The sequence below is a fragment of the Calonectris borealis genome, chromosome 3 (assembly GCF_964195595.1).
Source record: "Calonectris borealis chromosome 3, bCalBor7.hap1.2, whole genome shotgun sequence".
Taxonomy (NCBI): domain Eukaryota; kingdom Metazoa; phylum Chordata; class Aves; order Procellariiformes; family Procellariidae; genus Calonectris; species Calonectris borealis.
Genome location: NC_134314.1, coordinates 109,281,883 through 109,301,500, shown reverse-complemented (window position 1 = coordinate 109,301,500; position 19,618 = coordinate 109,281,883). Strand labels below are relative to the sequence as shown.

Genomic DNA, 19,618 nt, shown 5'->3' with positions numbered 1-19,618 from the left:
AATGGTAACATCACAAACAAAACTTCACTTTAAGCACAGGTGAAAATGGCAAATGAGATGAGAAATCACTCAATATCGTTTTAAAACTTGTGTGTATGTGTGTATATACACACATAAACACACACAGTGAATATATATATTTGTAGTAAATACATATGAACTTTTACACAATTAAAACCACTCCAGTATATACATGATATACTCCTATCACTTACCAGGACAATACATTTTGTTGCACTGACAGAATCTGTTGTTACCTTTTAAATTACAATTCTTATAAGTTATGCAGAATTGCTCAGTGGAAGGCCAATCTTTGGCAAGCACAAATCTGCAGAAAACCACCAGCTCCAATAGTGATCCTTCAATATTTGAAGGTACCCCTCCAGTTTCCTTCAAATATCAACTCTGCTTTCTTAGAAATAAATTGTTTCTAACAATATGCTACAACCCTGTTAAGCCAAGCAGGATTTTTCTTTTAGTACATATAAGTATTTCACATCCTGTCTACACTATGCAATGCAAAAAGTAAAATCATGTTTGCAAGTGATTGTATTCTGATTTGGCCCCATATCTCTTTTAGTTTAAAAAAAAACCAACAACAACAACAAAAACCCAAACAAACAAAAAAAAACAAAAAGAAAAAACAACTCTCACATAAACCTTAAAAATCAGCAGACAGATCTCTAGTGATTTAGGTTTCCAAAGGAAATACCTTTTAGTAATAATTAACTCCGCAGCTGTTAAGTCCAAACCTTGCAAATGTAAGAAATGAGGACAGAAAACTAAACAAAGAGCAAGAATTACTTACTTGTCCAAACTGAGACACACACAACTCGTAAAAACTCTTACACACTTTTTAAAAATTTGTTTGAATCACCTGTGTGATGTTCTTGTTAAATATCAAAGTAGATTAGCTTGAACAAGTCTATTGGAAAAAGCACTACCTTAAAAATGCGTAGTTCAAAGCCTTATCTAAAAAGTATTTTCAGAGGTTAAATTCTGCATCTCTCAATGACATTGCATGATTCACAAAACCTTGCATAATGTTACATTTTGAAACACTGACATTGATCAGCTGTCAAAGAAAACAGAGCTTGTTTGCGTAACAGACACTCAAGTAAAAAGAAAAGAAAAAAAATCACAGAACTTGGCTATTTCTAAAAAACTGACTCTCAGAGTAGAAATAAAATGATTTTAAAAGGTGGAGAAAACAGTAAGGTTCAGTCAGACCTGTATTTTTTACTGGCAACAAGCACTGTGATTTTTTTTTTTTTTCCAATGAACTCACTTGAGGCTGTGTAAATATTCCTAGCATTAATGATGATTAAGTAGAGTAATGTAACAGCAGATTAAAGTTTGCATCCCCATATTTTGATACAAACTATGACAGGGTATTTCCAAAAGAGTCCCTTTGACATTAAATAGCTATTTTAAAATTTGTAATTAAAAAAAATAATCTTTAAACAGTACCAAAAACTAGGTAAATTAAGTCTCAATCATTGTAAGAGGACCTCTTCATAAAGGAAAGGTAAATCCTCCTTTGGAGTGGTTACAACAATGCACAGAAATGAGACCAGAAATACACACAAGTTGTTACAGGTCAACTGATTTACTGGAGTTGTGCAGTAATTTCCACCTTATGGTAATTTGAGGATTGTAGTATGGACCTAGAAGAAGACTTCCAAAAAGATAAAATGCTGGGAGGAGACAGTATCTGTCTTCCACGCTGAGGATCCGATGCGTTGGAAGGGGCAGCCCTGCCTTCACTTGTTAGCTGCAGCAGTGGATGCACTCGGAACCAGAAGCCTGATGCCTAAATGTCCCACCAGTGACATCCTGCCTAGATCTGTCACGGCTCACTGTGTCTCACTGAGGTCAGAATAAATAGGCATTCGGGGCAATTTCTACAGAAGTTGTGTGCACAGAGGCCAGCTTATGAAGTTCAGTCTCACTTCTGCAACATTCACGAGCAGGTGTAACGCACTGCTCTCTTCTGTGCATGCTGACTACTATGTTTTTCTGATTACAAGTACAACTTACTTGCACCGCATGTTTACACATTTTGAAAGTGTGAAGCATTAGCAATTCTAGAGTACAGTTAAACTTGACTGCAATTCCAGGGCTAAAACACTTCAGCTTCTGGAAGCACAGATCAAACCCTTCACCTCTCCAGTGTCTCATGCTACGTACAGGTTTCTGTGCTCACAACAGCCAGTGTGCACATCAAATGACGTAAAAGTAATGCTCTGACATCAGCAGTGAGCCAGACTTTTCACTGGAGTCCAAGAGTCCTGTGAAAAATCTCAGTTCAACATGTAACCATTAGATTTTTAGTACACATCATGTCACAGTTAGTGTTACAAATATATGGCACTAAGTGTAAAACTTTATGACTTATTCCAAACAGTGTACCATACTTCACAGCAAAGCTTTAAAAAGAATCCTCTAACTCCCACTTCTTCTAAATATACAGCTGGTGGGAGGCCAGGGTGTCCATGAACGGTCGCACAAGGTTGTCCGTCGAGAAGTAAAAGACCAAGCCGAAGGTGATGGAGATGGGAAGAGCAGGCAGTGCTTTCTTAAAAACAGCCAGTAATAAAAGAGTTAAGCATAAACCCTGCCAGAGAGAAGAGAATAAAAAACACAAGGAGATATAGTAAGAAGCCCAGAAACGTATCTGTCATCAACAAACTAATATACAAATAATAAGCTATATACACTGTACAGCAATTGAAGCCTGCCGGAGCTACCAGTGGCATGAGGTACATTTGCCCACACCTTCACCTTTCACACAAGCTGGCCAGATATTTCCTTCAGCAATCTTGAGCGCAGCTCTCTGCTGAGAAAGTGGTATAAACAGCTAGTGCTGACATACAGCTGACCCCGAGAGGTTAATTTACTTACAGATTATTTTACATTTTGTTCTACGCCATTACGTATGAAGTACTGATCCAGCAGATAAAAGCACTTAAATCCTAGTGAACTGCACAGATAAGGAGTTTCACTGGAGGACTAATACACAGCAGCAGGTACGTCTAACACCTTCCTGGTTTTCAAGGTCTCTTGGGGTAAAAAAAGAACAAAAAAACCAAAACAAAATATCCACTGCTGTTCTTTTGACTGGATTGCTTACTATGGTAGGTGAATTCTGGTTTTATCTGGATAGCAGGCCAAGATCTGGTTTTCTGAGCATGCGTGAAAGCTTTTGTACATTTTGGGTAGACAGTATGGCTAAGTACATTTAGCATTCTCTCATCTGAGCCCTTTTTTTCTTCCTCCGTGATGACAAAACTTCAGAGACACTAGGCTCTGAAAATTTTAACAGCACCATAAAAGAAACAGAATGGGGCATTTGGCCTCATGGACAGACAAGACAGAGCATTCCCCCCAGCGAAGGGGCCCTGTGCTGGACCCCAGGATATGGAGCTAGGTGATCCTATAGGTTTCTCTGACGTGTGAGGTAGGAAAGCTACTCTCAACACACTTTATTTAAGTTAGCTCATTTCTAGTTCTCATGGTTTTTGATCCATGATCTTCACAAGTGAAAGTCACTGTCTTGCACTATCTTTGGGATCTCTTCCATGAGGATGCTGCTGTAAACAGCAAGTTCCTAGTAATTAGGAACAGTGTGTGGTCATTAGACCTGGCAGGACCACGTCCTTTAGCAGTTACAGTATGATTGTCATCTGCTTTTACTGACAATTTCCATGGTTTTAAGTCTCCTTCCTTCCTGTTTTTTCCAGCGTGAACACAAGAACAAGATAGGTCTTCATCCTCCTTTTTAGCCGTTCTCCTTAGCAAAAGGGAGTTAACCTTTTCAACTACACTTGCCAATCAATACTCATAATATTGACTCTTGTGGCTGGCGGAAGTCCCCAATCTTTAACACTGAAGCAAATACACTAACAGTTCAGCTGTAACCATTTTCCCTGGGGCTGTTTCACCCCCACCATCTCCACACTTGGCTCTGCTCCAAGGGGTCCTCCCTCCCAGCCCATATCATTCAGCTTCTCCCAGCGGCTGTTTAAAGCCTGTCTTTATAGAAAGAGCACTGGGCTGGGAAATCCACTGGTGGTTTCTCCTAAACACCCAGCATGTTACCTGCAGAGATTTAGCAGTGCCCAGCTGCTGGTACTTCTGGCAACACTGCTGTGCTAAACAGGCTGTAACCGAGTTTTTAAAAGCTTGCTCACTTACTATGAGAATGGCTACAAAGCAGGCCAGCGTAGTATTCCAGTCTCCACTAGCTGTGGCAGCTGCTTTCCCAACAAGCACACTGTAAAATATGAAGTCTCCAAGGCCCAGCTTCACACCCCCTGAGAGAAGTGGAAAAAGAAAGTAAGTGTTACTTCTGCTCCTCCTGTTCTGCCTCCTCCTGAACAATTCTTGTTCCCTGGGGAGCAGGTGAAGGTTCCTGCTTAAATTGTCTGCATAGCCAAGAGATGTCACTGGAACTATAATCCCAGAACAGATACTGCAGAAGCAAGAAGTAATACAGTCAGACTCAAGATCTTTGTTGCTCAACAAGTCACAACTCTTCAAATTAACTGCGATTAGACCAAACTGGGTAACAGAGTGTTAACCACAGTAAGTAAAAATGTCAGGCGCTGACTCCGACTACACTGAAAACAAGTTATGAAGCTTCCCTTACTTTCCTCCTCCTCGAGCTCCTCAAAAGAAGTGATGGGGCGGGTTGGAATAGGACTCCTCGTCTCCGGCATCTGAGAGTCTGCGTGTGAAGGGCTCCTGTGGTTCTCTCTCCCATCCTCAGCTTGGTTCCATAAAAATAGGCCAAGAAGAGTGGACAAAAAAAAGAAACACAAAAGGCAGCTATATTTATAACTTGCTTTGATGCATGAAATCCACACTTCTGTGAAGCTTCTCTGGAATGCGTAAGCCCTTTGTTTCTCGGAGGTGTGATCATCAGGACCAGTAAAGTAGAGACATTTAGTGGCTTTGAGGAAAACGTGTGTTATTATTTGAAACAGTCGGAAGGGTACATGTTCACAGCTTCTTTGGCAGCTACCCAGGAGTTCAATGGCTTTAACAAGTGAGTACATACACAGAACTAAGCAATGCTCTGCACAGGCTAGAATGACAAGTAAAACCAAGTAAACTTAATATGCACTCCCACATTGTTATATCTTTGGGGTGGAGGTGCTCAGGTATTCTTAACTGGTAGTATGACAAAAATGGATGACTAAGAGGACTGCCATTTATGAGAAAAGTTCTGCCCTGAATCACATTGACATTGGGGTTGGGTGTTCACATGTAGTAAGTGGACACATTTCATTGTTCACAGATTTAATTTTTTTTTTGTCCTGTTAAACACATCTAACAGAGCCCTGGGTAGTGCTTTTGGAAGCAGCCAGTCTGTGATATAGTACTCTATCTGACAGTTCCTATTTTTCAGAAGCACTCATACAAACTTTCCAGTCCACGTCAGTCTGACGGGATGCTGCCGCTGCAGATGTGAGCAGACTGTGATCTGGGAAACACAGAGCTTCCACAGTGGCATTCTGTATGCCTCAGCATGTAGTTTCCTCCTGCTCTGTGCCCAGTTTCAAAGCAGGATTGTGTCCCTGTGGTTTGTTAGTATGTCAGCTGCTTTATCCTAAAATAAGCAGCACGTTCAATTATCAAGCCTTAGCATATATTTATTGCTTTAACATAAAAAAGGTACTGTCATCTCTGAAATGCAACAGGACCGGATGGGAAGTCCTCCCAACACCACAAGATTTTATCCAATCACCTTCAGAACTGCAGTTTAACTTGCATTTCAAGAAGATAAAAGCAAAGGCACAAAAATTACCACAGGACCAGCAAGAATGTAAACTTGGAACACATCAGCTACTGTTGGGTAACTGCCCAAACATAAGCCTTTACCCAAGGGTAAATGTAGCGACGTTCATTTTTTTTGGCAGGGTAAGCCATATTGCACTTACAGCTAGGTGAAAGCATGTCTGTTCCGTGGCAGTGGCCTGAATGCAACACACTGCAATGCACTAAGTTGACCAGCTCATTGGCATTATATTTATGAGCCTATGTTGTAATTCACCATCCCCAGCTAGTGAAAATATAAACCCCCACTAGCTCGCTTTCAGCTTTGACATACACCTGAAGTGTTGTTGGACAACACTTTTGTTTGGTTTTTTGTTTGTTTGTTTTTTAAATAAAGGCAGCCTGAATACTGGAGCTTCCTACATCGTCTGGTCATCTTTGCTGCCAGTCCAAACAGCAGGTTTCAGAACATCACCGAGTTCTGCAACTGATGTAACAACGCTGAAAAAAAAAAGTATCCGTCAGGGTTCAGGGGCTTACACTTACTTGCAGTCTCAAACACACACATTATTTCCATAAGACAGTGCTCTGTATAGAAGAGTGACACGCGAGCAAACCTGTATCCCACGTCTGCTGACTTGGTCCTCTTGCTGCTGTGTCTGGCTTTGCCATTCCAACTGTCCACATCATAGCAGCTAAAAGAAAGACAGAAAGTAATCAGCTGCATAAAACATCAGTCACTATAGCTCAGAAGAGGTAAGTACTTAGCTGTCCCTAAAAATATAAACTGTTGTCCCTGTAAATGCTTTTAAAACACTCACTCTTAGTTGGTTTCCTAGGCACTAAGGTGGCAGAGTGGGAGAAAATTAAGGCAGTGCATCCATTCAGTTTTTAAGAAAGTCCCAGAGCACAAATAGCTAAGAGTCAGTGTAGTCTTCTCTGGAAGCTAATGAAAGCAAAAATCCAGAACTAGGGTTCTCATCTTCTTTGTTTTCTTCCTGGCTTCTGACTTGTCTCTTCAAAGAAAACAATTGCCCAGGAAATGATGGTAGTACAAAAAGTAACCAGAGGTTAACTTACACAGCTTACTCCTCATGTTCTGCTAAAGGTAAAGCACACAATCAAGGGATATGCAGGAGCTGTCAGAGTGCCAGTTTTCTCTCTGCCTGTTTGTTTTGGTTCTTTCCTGTCAAAATATTGGCTAGTTCTGTTTTGGTTCCAAGAACAACTGAAGGATGTTTGGGGGTTTATTCTTGAGATGGATCCCTAAATTAAAAGGGAATACAAACCATTCTGAAATCACTGGAATGGAACTCAAATCAGCTGTTTATTTAAGTGTGCATCGGTCTTCCTGTTTTTATAGAAGCTAAATAAAGAAAATAAGCCAAGGCAAACACAGTGCCTGCTTTTCCACTACAAGCTCAGCCAAGGTGATGTTTTTGCATCTAGAGAGAGCCACAGAATGTGTCTTGCAATGGAGACACTGACGTTCTGCACAAGAACTTTTTGTTCAGTATTTATTATTTGTTGAATTGCATTCTCCTTTAGAGAAACTCTTGTTAACTAAAACATGTGAGAGACTTCATCTAGATTGTCTCGGGTCGGTATAACAGAATCTCCAGTAAAAGGGAGGTCAGCTGAAGTCAACAGAAGCTCTGTTTGGAACATATAAAAGCATTTATATAACATTAAATACTTGAAAAAAAAGATCAATCATGTTGTAGGCATCCTCAGCTTAGCACCCAATATTTGGAAATACCCATTCATCTTACAAACGATGTAATGAAAAAGTCACTGAGCTCCATGAAGAACTTGAGTCCAGGTCCCGTGAGTGTTGAGGTCACCTGCCTTCCAACTATCTTAATCTTAAGCACATATATACCTGTGTGGATAAGGACACTGGACACTATCATAGTTAAACAGCCCAAGAAAGCCAGGGAAGAGACAACTGATTTCATTTGCAGAGCAGTACTTGAATAGAGCACGTTACAAAGTGAGCAGCCATACAATGAACAATAAAGCAAATATATTCTAAGCACGGTCATCTGTACAGTGCACAGAGCAAGGGGGGGGCTGCAGGAAGAATGGAACCTCATCACACATTTAAAGTGTGTCTATAAAGCGTATGCACAGGGAATAAGTGTATTGAGTGAGCATCACCTAATCACAGAACTTTGCAAACACTACTGTCCATCTAACACAGGTTTTTGTATGCAGAACAAAGGGGCATGTTCCGCACTGTATTCATGAAACGATAAATCTACTTTTGAAACATTTCAGCTTCACAAGGCAAATGTGGTCTCGCTTTGGGTAATTAGAGTTAGCACCATTGTAACTGATAAACAAGGCCGCCTACAAATGGTCTGTTCCAGAGCATAAATGTGCACCAGTATTAGGGCAAGGAAGTAACTAAAATAGTGCTCTCTGGTTTGACACAGAAATAGGTTGCGAGTTTAATTTGGTTAAAAACATTAACATTCTAATCTTACTCACAGGAGTAAATTAATGCAGGAAAAATGGGCTCATTTCTCTCCTGTGCAGTTTCTACCAGCATTCTCAGTGGCCCCTTGGGACAGAGAACAGCCATCAGATCTGCAAAGAGAGAAGGACCAGACAATCTCGTCTCAAACTATCATGCATATTTTACATTCTTTAAAAAGCTATTCTCCCCTCAAAATTACATCTATCGATATTAACTGCATGATCTCCTGAATGGCAGCTTCTGCCACTTTGTATAACTCTAGCTGTTCTAGTCCTTGAAGATGTTGTTCACTTAAAATACCATCACCCACACTTAATGTAATAATAAGAGTTTTCATTGTGCTAATCCTATAAAAAGCCTCTTGAGAATACCACATTATTTTTTTGAAAATAGATGACAGCATTACATCAAGGTGTTAAATTTAATTAGAGGAGGACTGGGTGTACTTTGTTCACGTTCCACAATCCGTAGCTACGTCCACCGACTCTTGTGTTTCACATCAATGAAGGCCTTTGGTCCAGTTCCTCTTTGCCTACCTCTCTACTCCATCAGAGCTCCTCACCAATGTGAATGTTACCTCCCGGCTGCCTCTTGTTCTGCAGGTTCCCTTGAAACTTTTAACTCATACCAAAATGCATGATCTCTTGATAACCGTAAACAAAACCTGCAAGACTATCAGGTTGCTACTGATAAAAATCCAACCACCCCTACCATGCAGTCAGATGTGGTTCAGTACTTCCCTGACTTGGTGTTCCACTTCGAAAGACATGGTAGGGCTACAGTACTTACGTGAACAAGTTATCAAGAGACAAGCCAGGGAGTCAACTTAGTTGCCCATCTGCCTCTTTCTAAAGCTGTTAGCACCATAAAGTTGTTTTCTGAATGACAGACATGGTCCTGAGATTGCCTCAGAGTAACCTCTCCATGAGCCACACCTTGAGAGTCACAACTCAGACTTACCATAGATGGAGATTGCACCTAGAATCACCCATGCTGACCACTCAGGTAGATATTTAATGAAAACCAGTGCCATGAGAGCACTGATCATAATGAGATATGCTTGCTGGAGCTGCAAGGGACCTTTCCAGTGTATACAAATCATTCCAACAGCTCCAAAATTCCAGATGACTAAGAACAAAGTGGGGTAATCCATGGCCACGTTGTATGTCTTCAATACTTCACTGGAATACAACAAGAAAATTTAGCTAAGCAATAAAAGCAACTGACAAGCAAAGCATCCTACTAGCTGTAGTTCAACAAGCCTCCTACTCCACCAGGAGGAAGCAGGATAGAAGCAGCTCTCATCATGAAGGGGGAACCTGCCTTGCGGCCAATTGCTGCTCTTAGCTCTCTGTTCCTCCTGCAGGAGATGGACGTGCTGTGTGCGCAGACAAGCACCACAGTGCCTTAGTCCTGAGGTCAACCGTGATTCCAAGGGTTTGAGCAGGCAGGATTTCAAGTCTTAACTGAACATAGGCCTGCAGCTACATGACCGCCTGCAGCGAAGAAGTCATGTAAGAGTCATCCCATCAGATGCATGATGCTCACAGTTAAAGATTAAAAGCTTTAGCAAGTGTCACCAGCAATTTAAAAGCTTGGTTCTACCTGAGCTGGGAGCTAAGGGAATGAGCTTGAAACAACGTAGTCTGAGAAAAAGGCAAGACAAATCAGAGAACCAACTCGGCACACAAAGTTCCTTTCCACTTGCTTCTCAATACATAATTCAGGGCCTCTGTTACCACAAGGTTCAGCCCATTCATTTCATGCTCATGGTATCACCTCCCGGTGATTTTTGTAGAGTAGGCCCTGTAAAATCAGTATTGCCTATGAAAGACCTCATTCTCTAGTTTTTAAAAAAGAAAGCTATCTCATTCTAACAATTTTTAAACCTCCATTTGAAGAAGGCATTCCTTTCCTTGTTCAAGTTGGGGATTTTCTGCAAAGAGGTGAAGGAGCCCCGAAATGCCAGATTACCTGCACCATTCCCACTTACCCAAGATATATGTAGGTAAAGAGGAAGAGCAGCATCAAAGACGACAGGATGAGCCAGCCATGGATGAACTATCAAGGACAAGAAGAGACAGCGATTGAAGGGGCTGTTACCCCTCACACAGATCACAGTGCTGCATGCGCTGTTGACAGAGCTTCCTATTGTCCAACAGTCTCCTCCTTCACCCCTCCTCCAGTTTCCAAAGACTCTGCCTTCCCCACTGCCAGTGAGGGAGGAGGGACAGCCAGTTGCTCCCAGTTTTCCAAACTCTCACATTTTATATTCTATCTCTTGGTGTTTGTTTTTGTTGGTTTGGTTCGGTTTTTTGAGTCTCTTTCCTATCCATTTCCATGGGTATCCATACTGGCTCCTAGCTCAGACAGGTAAGCACATTCTCTCTGCTAGGAGGAGAGGTTTGCCCAAGGCTGTACAATAAATCCATCTCAGGGCCAAGTTTAAAAAGCAGCAGTGGCCAGTGCTCAAATGCTGGGCTGGTAGCACATATAACAACTCCCTGGGCACCACAAAACCTGAATGTGCCTTTCCCTCCAAGCCTTGTCCCCTTCCACCAGAGCCTCCACAGGCAGGAAGAATACCAGTTCCCATAAAGCTTGTCTGAAACTTCTTAAGAGAAGGCATTCACAGTAAATGGTACAACTTAGTCCATAAGTACAAAGTACAAAACTTTTTGATCAGATGGAGAAGACTCAGACCTGACTAACACAAAGTAGCAGGCCTTGTTTTTAAGAGCCTACCATTAGTGACAAAATAACAGCAAAGCATATTCGGGGGCACAGCTCTACCACCGCTGACAAAGGCTTTTGTACAACATGATTCTTGCTAAGACTAACATGTGGACTAGCCAGTGCAGTGCCTGTATTTTTCACTGAACGCAAGCCCCACTTGAACTCAAGTTCACAGCATATAGGTGGAAAAGGCTGTGGCATGAATGCTTTACCTTGTAGCAGCGATATTTATAGAGTAGAACTAGGAACACGGTCATTACAACGATAACACTGATCATTATGATGGTGTTCAACACGGAGTTCAAGAGACGCTGGCCCACAGATGGGGTATCCTCACTGAAAGGGGTGTAGATCCTGCAGTATAAAGCAAAAGCCATATAAAGTACATCTATTCTATTCTAACTAACTGCCCCAAGATAAAACCAGACTTCTCCGTGTGTGGGAAAGAAAGGGAGGTATGAGTGCCAAGGACAGCAAACATGAGATGTAGCCTCTGAAGGGGCTGGGCTCCAGTTAATTATCAACTAAAGATTAGTGGTCTCTATCAAAATCACATTCCTACAGAGATGCTGTGGCTGGCAGAGCTCTAAACAAAAAGACCTGGAGTATAAATGACTTAATTTTAGTAACTTCTCTCCAGACCATGAATTTTTACTGCATGCTCTGGACCCTCTCCATGATAACTGAAATAAGGTGCTGTCCTGAAAGGGCAGGGGACTCTTTCTTTCCACACTTGGTAGGAGAGTCTTGGACCCTTTTGTCCCTTCTCATCACCCTGCACCCCCCTCCATTTTGTTTCCTTTGGTTCAGTTCAAGGGACCAGAGTCCCCGTTTCTCCACCCGCCATGTGAAACGCAGTTAGAGCCCCAGGAGTGTTCTCAGGCACAGTCAGCAAGAGCTGGATGGAATTACTTATCCACACCATGAGTCTTTAGGAACCAGAAATGTCATCAGGAAATGAGACACTCATCCAAATGAACATGCTATTCCCTGATTGCTGCCAGCTAGTGGGTGAACAGACTAGAAGTTCAGCCTGGGCCTTTTATGCTGCAGTACGAAGCAAATTCATTATTACGCTGCTCACAGGCTTCGCTTAAGGTGCCCTAATGACAGTGCTAACGAATCAGTATAATGCAGGTATGGAAAGACTTACACAGATGAACATGGCATACTTTAGTAAGATCTTTGTATGTTTACACAGCCACCTTTAGCTGTGTAAAGGTTCTCCCAACCTGCCAAGGAAGCACTCTGTGTGTGCGTGGAACATATGTGTAAAGCTAGGGATCCCATGTACTCAGAGGCTGTTTTGAAGGCCCCACTTACAGCTGCCCGTTTTTCTCCGTATAGAAGCGCACTGACTTTATGGTGGCGACGACAACAATCATACAAAGGGTGACAGGCACAAAGAGCATGATTACATGCTTTGCTCCATATTTCAGAGTCAGTTCCTCCTCTTCATTTTCCAAGGTGCTTTCTCTCACTGGAACACCCGAGTCAGACATATCCCCATCAGCAATATTGTTAGGGCTACGGCTGCTACCTGTTCGCCTCTTCTGAAAAGAAATATTAGCAAATATATGACTTTCTTTTCTTAGTTTTCAAAGCTTCATTCCATCATATTTCAACTTGTTCCTAATAGGAAGGTACCAACTGAACAATACAATTAGAAATTCCATTAGAAACAGGCTGCAATGGAGTTTTTAAACCAAAACCATTAATATCTAAGGGCCTCTTCAAGTCCAAATATATAGATGGACACATGCACATGAAGGGCAAGATGCACAGAACTGAGATAGAAAAAATGTCATCTGAGGTGGCATAAGCTTGATCAGTTCCTCCTCCCACAGCAATGTTGTGCTTGCTTTGCTGGCAGCAGGACTAGATTCTGTTCAAACATTTGCTGCATTTGACCAGACAAAGGGTTCCTGGCAAAACAAGAAGGCTGAAAAGGATATCCTGCAAGAGTCATACGTGCATCAGGTCCTGATTAAAAGCCTATATCTTTACCAAAAGGAAGGAAAAGGGAGGACTATATATGGAAATAAAAAGGGGAGGAAAGTGACAGTGGAAGAAATAGGAACAGGCACTGCTGCTGCTGGCTGAGAGTGACACCACAGAAACAACACTGGCCAAAGCCAATCCTACAAGCCAGTCTCCTGGGACGGATTGAGGGGTAGCAGGACTACATCTATCATCATACCCCATCTCTTCACTCCCCGGGAAGGGCGCACACCTACCCGATGTGCCTGCGGTTCCCCTGCTTCTGAGGCTGGCAGGCCATCCTGGTAGGAGGGTACTGGAGGGCTCTCTGCAGACATCAGGGATGTTCTTTCATTGCAGGGCTCCTCCTCACTGTCCGAGTTGTTCATGAATGTGATCATTATCGCTTTCCAGGGAGCACTCAGGAGGAGCACGGCCAAGCACTATTCAAGGCTAAGGGGACAAGCAGAGCAGAAGGAATGAGAAACAGTGAACACCGCAGTGCAAACAACTGGAAGGCTGAAAAGGAGACACAATTTCAGCAGGGAGGCTACAGCACGCTATGGAACTCCATCTCCTTCTAACAGCTGATTTAGCCTGCTGTCACCCCAGGCATGTTAAAGTCATGGTGACTTTTGCAGTCAGGGAAAACAGCAAAATGCAGTACTGAAGCAATTTAATACTTTTCCTTTGCCACAACTTTCACAGTTGCTGCCTCTATTTTCCCCCTCCCATTAGCACACCTTGACTTTCACAAAGAGGTTTCTCAGTGCTTAGTGTGTCTTTTGCACGGGCCAAACAAAGCTTCACCTCAAATGTTGGCTGCCCGCTAGAAAGCTAAGAGAGCTCGGCTCTTACACAACACTCCTGCAAGCATCGGCAGGTAGCAGAAGTTTCTTAGTAACCTGGAGCCTCAGCTTTACGTACGCCACTAAGCAGGAGTTACACGCCGTCTTCTCTGTTGTGACTGTTTATTAACCAGATGAATTTCATAAGCAGTTCTTCTCTTTGCCTGTGGACAAGGAGAGATTTGTATAGAAGGGAGAAGACCTGTCTGCTTAGGTGAGCCACTTTTTTTTCCTCCCCTTATGTTGCCTTGTGATTAAAAGCAAAACCACTTGGATGGGCAACAACTTGGAGTATAAAAGCGGGGCTAGAAACGTTTGGCCTCTTTCCACCTACTACTGTGCAGAAAAACAAGCAAAGCGGTGGCACAGTGCAGAGAGGAGAGGAACAGCTCTTCCTTCTAGACACCAGAGAGAAGAGGTGCACAGCCCTGGATACTGCAGAACAGCCTTAAAGCCAGGATTTCAGGAAGCTCTAAAGGCAAGTGGTAGGAAAATTCCTTTTAACCTTTATTAAGTCAGCTTAACAAAGCAACTGGAGTAAATAAGGGTAATTCAGTCACCTTTTGATTCTCAACCACCTGTCCGTAAGCAAAACCAGACCTCTAATGCACTGTTAAGCTATAATATCTACAAGGACACCTCCTCTCCTCTGCAGTATTTTATCCAAGTATCTTGCAAGAAGTCTGTGTGTCTCAGGAAATATATCCAACTCAGAAGAGGAAGCTGAAGAAGCCAAGTGACTTGGACGCAGTCACTTATATCTGAATCACATTCACAGTCCAACCAGTACACTATGCTGTCTATCAGCCAACTTGAGAGGTCAGAGTGGATACTTTGAAGATCTGTGAGATATTCTTGCTTCTCACTAAAGAAATTGAAATTCACTTTGGAGGAAGAAAAGAGGGAGGAGTAGGAGATTCCCCTTTCTTTCACAACCTCCTCAACACATCTGGCACTTTCAAGAAGTTTCAGAATGTCAACTCAGTCTGCCCAAGTGAAACAGTTTTCAGACATCTGCTCCTCCCCTGCCTTCTTTTCAAGCCTTTGCATATAATTTTGTTCCTGTTTTAGTGATAAAAGTGGTACGGTTAGGGGAAGCAAAGGGGTAGCCCTCGAGCCAGGCCTGTCAGCTTCACAGTAATACTGTGTTCTTACTGAGTGAGATGCCTGCGACCTGCATTTGTCTGGTTATTTCTTACAGAGCCCGAAATCTCCACTTGGGGTGCTTAACACGCTCTTCCAACTGAGTATGTGGGGGCTCATAATTTATAATTGAGAGCCTAGATTCTGGTTCAGTTATAGGATTTAGGCCTTCTTTAAAGAAGTTGGGTACATGAAGTCATTCGATCATGACATACTTCTGGATCTGTGAACAGGTTAAGTTATGCATGCCATCAGATCTGTGACCCACAGAATTTAAATAACTCTCAAAACCTTCTGCCCATGTCAGAGACCAGGGAAGAAATAAAGATCTACTCTCTGATAGTTCGAGACCAATATTAGGTTTTAACAGCCCAATGAAAATATTAAAGAACTTTTTCTCCCACTATTTAAGAAACTGCAACACAATTTTTGCTATATGAAGAGAGCAATTCTGCAGAGGATTTAGAAGGGACGGCCAATTAGCCTACTTTCAACACCCTAATTGTGCGACGGGAGGAGTTAAACCAATAGCAGAAACACAGTACTAATTACTAACCTCTACGATTACATGGAAAAAGAATCTTATGTTGTAATACAACTGTTTTTAAGCTGGACATTTTCTGTTATTCTCCCTCAACAAAGATAGGGACAAATGCAAAGATGCAACAATACTTCTGGTCAGCCGGCAGACTCAGGCCTGAACACAGCTTTACTGTCCCTTGTTTACAAGGCTTTGGTTTCAGTGAGGGCTGACACAAACAGACCCCAACACATCTGGAATTTTACAGGAGCTCCTGTGGCAACCAGCCCTCAACAAATCCTCAGATGCTGTACTCACAGCTGCCTTAAACTGACCTAAATATGTGGTCCTGCCAAAGGGGTTGTCCCACCACCCTCAGTCTCTCTGGTGCCAACACCAGGTGGTCATCAGCTGTCTAGCTCTTTTGAAAAGACAATGGGCACTTGTTTTCCTTTGCTCTCACAGAGCCAGGTTCCAGCAGGACCGGCTCCCCGGCTGGCTATGCGAGCAGCCCCAGTGCCAGTGCCCATGGGAGCAAAAGGGAGCACTGGGCCATCCCCCTTCCAGTAGGGTTGAGCCTTACAGTGGCAAGCCCCCTGCTCACTCCCAGACAACCAGCCCACCCTCACCTCAGGTCTGCAACACCTATGGTAGCAAGGCTCTTAGCCAAGCAGGGGTCTTTGACATACGGTTTGCAGAGGCAGGAACACGGGCCCTCCCCCTCTGCCCCACCACAGACCCAGCAGCGAGTTTGTCTAATGCCCCTATTTATTCATCAGAGCTGCATTTTGAACTGGCACCAATGCTGTGCTGCCTGCCAGAGAGAGCTTTGGTTTAAGCAGTGTGTCTTTCAGGGGACGAAGGACCACCCTGGTCACTCTCACACCCACCTACCCAGCACGACAGCACCCTTTGGGCTGAGCAGAGCGAAAGAAGAGAAAGCCTCTGCCCTGGGGTTTGCTTGCCAAACAGAAAGGGAGCCACAGAGCACCAGGCAACCAAGAGAAGGGTGTTACAAAGCCACACTGTTTTCTGATATCATTTCACTGGTTAAACTAAGGGAAGGGGCCTTGCAGAGATGATTTCTGCCTCCCAAGGACGCTGTGTATCCCATAATGGAAAGCATGGGAACCTTCTTTCCTCCTCGTGCGCATGACACCAAATATATTGTTGCATACTGACTGTGTTTTCCTAGGTTGAGCTGAAAAGGGGCAGGGACAGTTCAGGAAAGGAAAGCATGGAGGGCTGAGACAAGCATGCTTCCTTTCTGGCTACAGCAACAGGAGGAGCTTTCGGGGTGGGGTGGAAATGCAAGCTGTATCTATATTCACAGAAAGCTACAGAGCATGGTCTACCAAATAGAGTAAACGAAGATGATTAACAACACGTGCCAGACCATCATCAAACTGACCCAGTAGGTTGCAGGGTATCAGGCAAGGTTTTGCTCTTTTCCTCTGTGGATGGATTCAAACCATTAGGTCCCACTCAAAAATCATACGATGTTTAAGAGCCAAAAGACCAAACTCTCAAAACCGTATAGCAAAAATAAAAGGGGACAAAAACTAGGTCAGTAATAAGTACTTCTTATAATGGGGCAGCTGAAGTGGGAATACAATGACTCCTGCTTTATAGCAGTCTCGTGAAGCCTGACGGAGACACCATTTCTCTCGTTCCAGATGTCCTTCGTGCAAGGGACCTCTTTCCTCAACTGCAATAAATCAGCTTTATGGATTTTGATGAAACTGGGCCAATTCACACTAACATTAGGATCTAGCCTCGGTTTGCCTTTTAATTTCATGCTGCAACATCACTGTGCTGCAAACAAACCTCAGTCCTTTGCTTTGCATTTCAACCATCACAAATAATACCAGTACAATATACAGCACAAAACAGCTGCTATAGGCTGGCAGAATAGTTAATAATCCACTTGAGAGTTAAAATTCCTGCTTATATGTATTGTTCTCTTCAATGGCAATTAGATGAAGAGAAGTAGTTTTCCTTTGCTATATTTAGATCAAGGGAAAGCTTTGGGCTGATGCTGACAGCCTGATGTTCTCCTAAGTTTCAGCTGTAGTAATCACTGCTGTTGGTAAATACAAAGAAGAGGAAAAAACTTTGAAGAAATCCTAAGTGGTGGGGCCAAAATTAGAAGGAAAGATTTCCAGGTTCTTGCCAATAAATAAAGCTAGAACGTGCATGCTGCTAAAATGGCAGGGGCCTTGGAACACACCGTCTCAGTGGTCAGAAAAGAACTTGCAAATGCCATTCACTTTCAGCCCCAGAATGCAAAAATAACACCACATGAGATACTACGGGAAGTTGTACAGATTTGTAGCCCTCTCTCTCTTTCTCAGGGCACACCAACATAGCTGAACTAGTACTACTTTCTTTTGCCCCACAAGAAAGGCACCACATAGCCCCAAAGGGTTATTTTGCCGGCAGAGGTGAAATCAGACCCTCCCCAAGAGCATCAGGATTATTTTGCCAGCATTAAGCCCAAATACACTAGCAGCCAGCTTCTCGTCACAGCATAAAGGCGCCACAGCCCCGCAGACCCACTTACACCAGTAAAACCTCGAAGCCTGGGTCAGACTTCGCGCGCAGGAGCAGCTACTCGCATTGGTCCTAACACTGCCGGGGGCATCTGACCCAGCAGGTGCTGGAGGCGACTCACCGGGGACACCCAAGGACACCTGTGTTGGGGCTGGGTTCCCATGTCCTACCTGAGCACCCGGGACAGCCAGCCATGAGGACATGGAGCCCCAGGTGCCCCCGCTCCCCCCCAGCCGCCGGCAGGCACAGCGTACGCACCGGGGCTGCGGGGCCGGGTCAGCTTCCGTGTCCGTCCAAGCGCATGGCCAGCCCGGCCACGCACGCAGCGGCTGGCGGAGAGAAGGAGACAACAAACACTCTAAAGAAAAAAAAAAAAAAAACCGAAAACGACAGAAAAACCCTGCCAGGCAGAGGCTGCGCGGGAGGCCAGAAGGAGACCTTGCACCCATGCAGGCGTTTTCCCCAGCTCCCCTTTCTAATGCCTAAAAATCTGGCTGCCATTCCAGGTGTGCCGGCAGCGCTTCCAAACGAAACCCTGGACTGCGGGCAGGAATGCCACCGCCCAGGAGAAATATATATACATATATTGTTGTATTTTACACATATATATACACAAACACATATATAAAAATATATATTTTATATATACACATATCTATAACATGCACATATATAAAAATATACATACATGTGTATACACACGCACACACATAACTTTCACCAGAAGGAGCCAGCAAGGCTGCCGGACCTCCTTCCCCCCAACCTCTGTGCCGGGCCCTGGCGTGGAGAGGAGGGGCCTCGCACGGCTCCAGCAGCGCGGCGACCCCGAGCCCCCGCGCGAACGCCGGCCGGCCCTCAGGCGCCGCCCCGCCCCGGCGAGAGGGCAGCCGGAGCCCGCGGCGGCCCGGCGGGGCCAGGCCCCGCGGCCGACCCCGCCGGGGCCCCCCGAGCAGCCGCCGCTGTTTACCTGCTCCCGGCACGGCACGGGCTCCTCTCCGCTCCCATTGGCTCCGGCGCACTCTGGCCCCCAACGCTGGCCGGTGGGACGAGCGCGCCCGCCGATTCGCCGCAGCGGCTGTCGCTCGGCGAGTGCCCCCACCCACTAGCCACTCTCCTCCAATGGGAAAGAAGGGTGGGAAAACGGATGGCCAATAGGCAGGCGACTCTTCGCGCCCTCTCCCTGCGGCCGTGAGGCGGCGGCCAGTGGGTGCGCCGCCATAGTGGGGCGGTTGTGGGCGGTGCTGGGGTGTCCTCGGCTGCGAGGGGTCACTGGGGGCCGCGGCTGGACTGGGGGGTAGGTGGGCCTGCTGGCGGGGAGCGGCAGCGCCCAGTAAGGAGCCGTGGCTCCCGCAACCGGACGCTGATATCAGCGCTTCTCTCCTCGGCGGTAGCGAGGGAAACCGATGGCTCAGCTCGGCCGGGGCCCTCTCCTCCCGGCTGCCGTTAAGTGGCCAGGCACTGCGAGAAGTGGCTCTGTGGAGACACGAAGTGTGTAGGTAATAGGAGTGAGCTGCCTGGTAAAGCACCGTCAGCTTCCCCTCAGGCTTAATGACTGCCTCCTCACAGCTGGACGTG

The 19,618-nt window shown here is 44.6% G+C and overlaps 1 protein-coding gene across 6 annotated transcripts; it reads right to left on the bottom strand.

The window, feature by feature from the left end:
* Window positions 1-75: 75 nt before the first annotated feature.
* PSEN2 (presenilin 2) lies at window positions 76-19,115 on the bottom strand. Of its 6 annotated transcripts, XM_075147274.1 has the most exons (14): window positions 19,011-19,085; window positions 18,302-18,372; window positions 18,054-18,213; window positions 16,902-16,944; window positions 13,237-13,432; window positions 12,323-12,552; window positions 11,212-11,353; window positions 10,257-10,324; window positions 9,224-9,444; window positions 8,275-8,373; window positions 6,399-6,476; window positions 4,652-4,771; window positions 4,198-4,316; window positions 76-2,617 (listed from the first exon to the last, which is right to left on the bottom strand). In XM_075147274.1, the coding sequence occupies exons 5-14, from the start codon at window positions 13,378-13,380 to the stop codon at window positions 2,462-2,464; spliced, it is 1,377 nt and encodes a 458-aa protein (XP_075003375.1). In that variant the 5' UTR covers window positions 13,381-13,432; window positions 16,902-16,944; window positions 18,054-18,213; window positions 18,302-18,372; window positions 19,011-19,085; the 3' UTR covers window positions 76-2,461. The 6 variants fall into 6 exon arrangements, with proteins under 6 accessions (XP_075003375.1, XP_075003373.1, XP_075003374.1 ...); XM_075147272.1 differs by lacking the exon at window positions 16,902-16,944; XM_075147273.1 differs by lacking the exons at window positions 16,902-16,944; window positions 19,011-19,085 and adding an exon at window positions 18,750-18,864.
* Window positions 19,116-19,618: the final 503 nt, after the last annotated feature.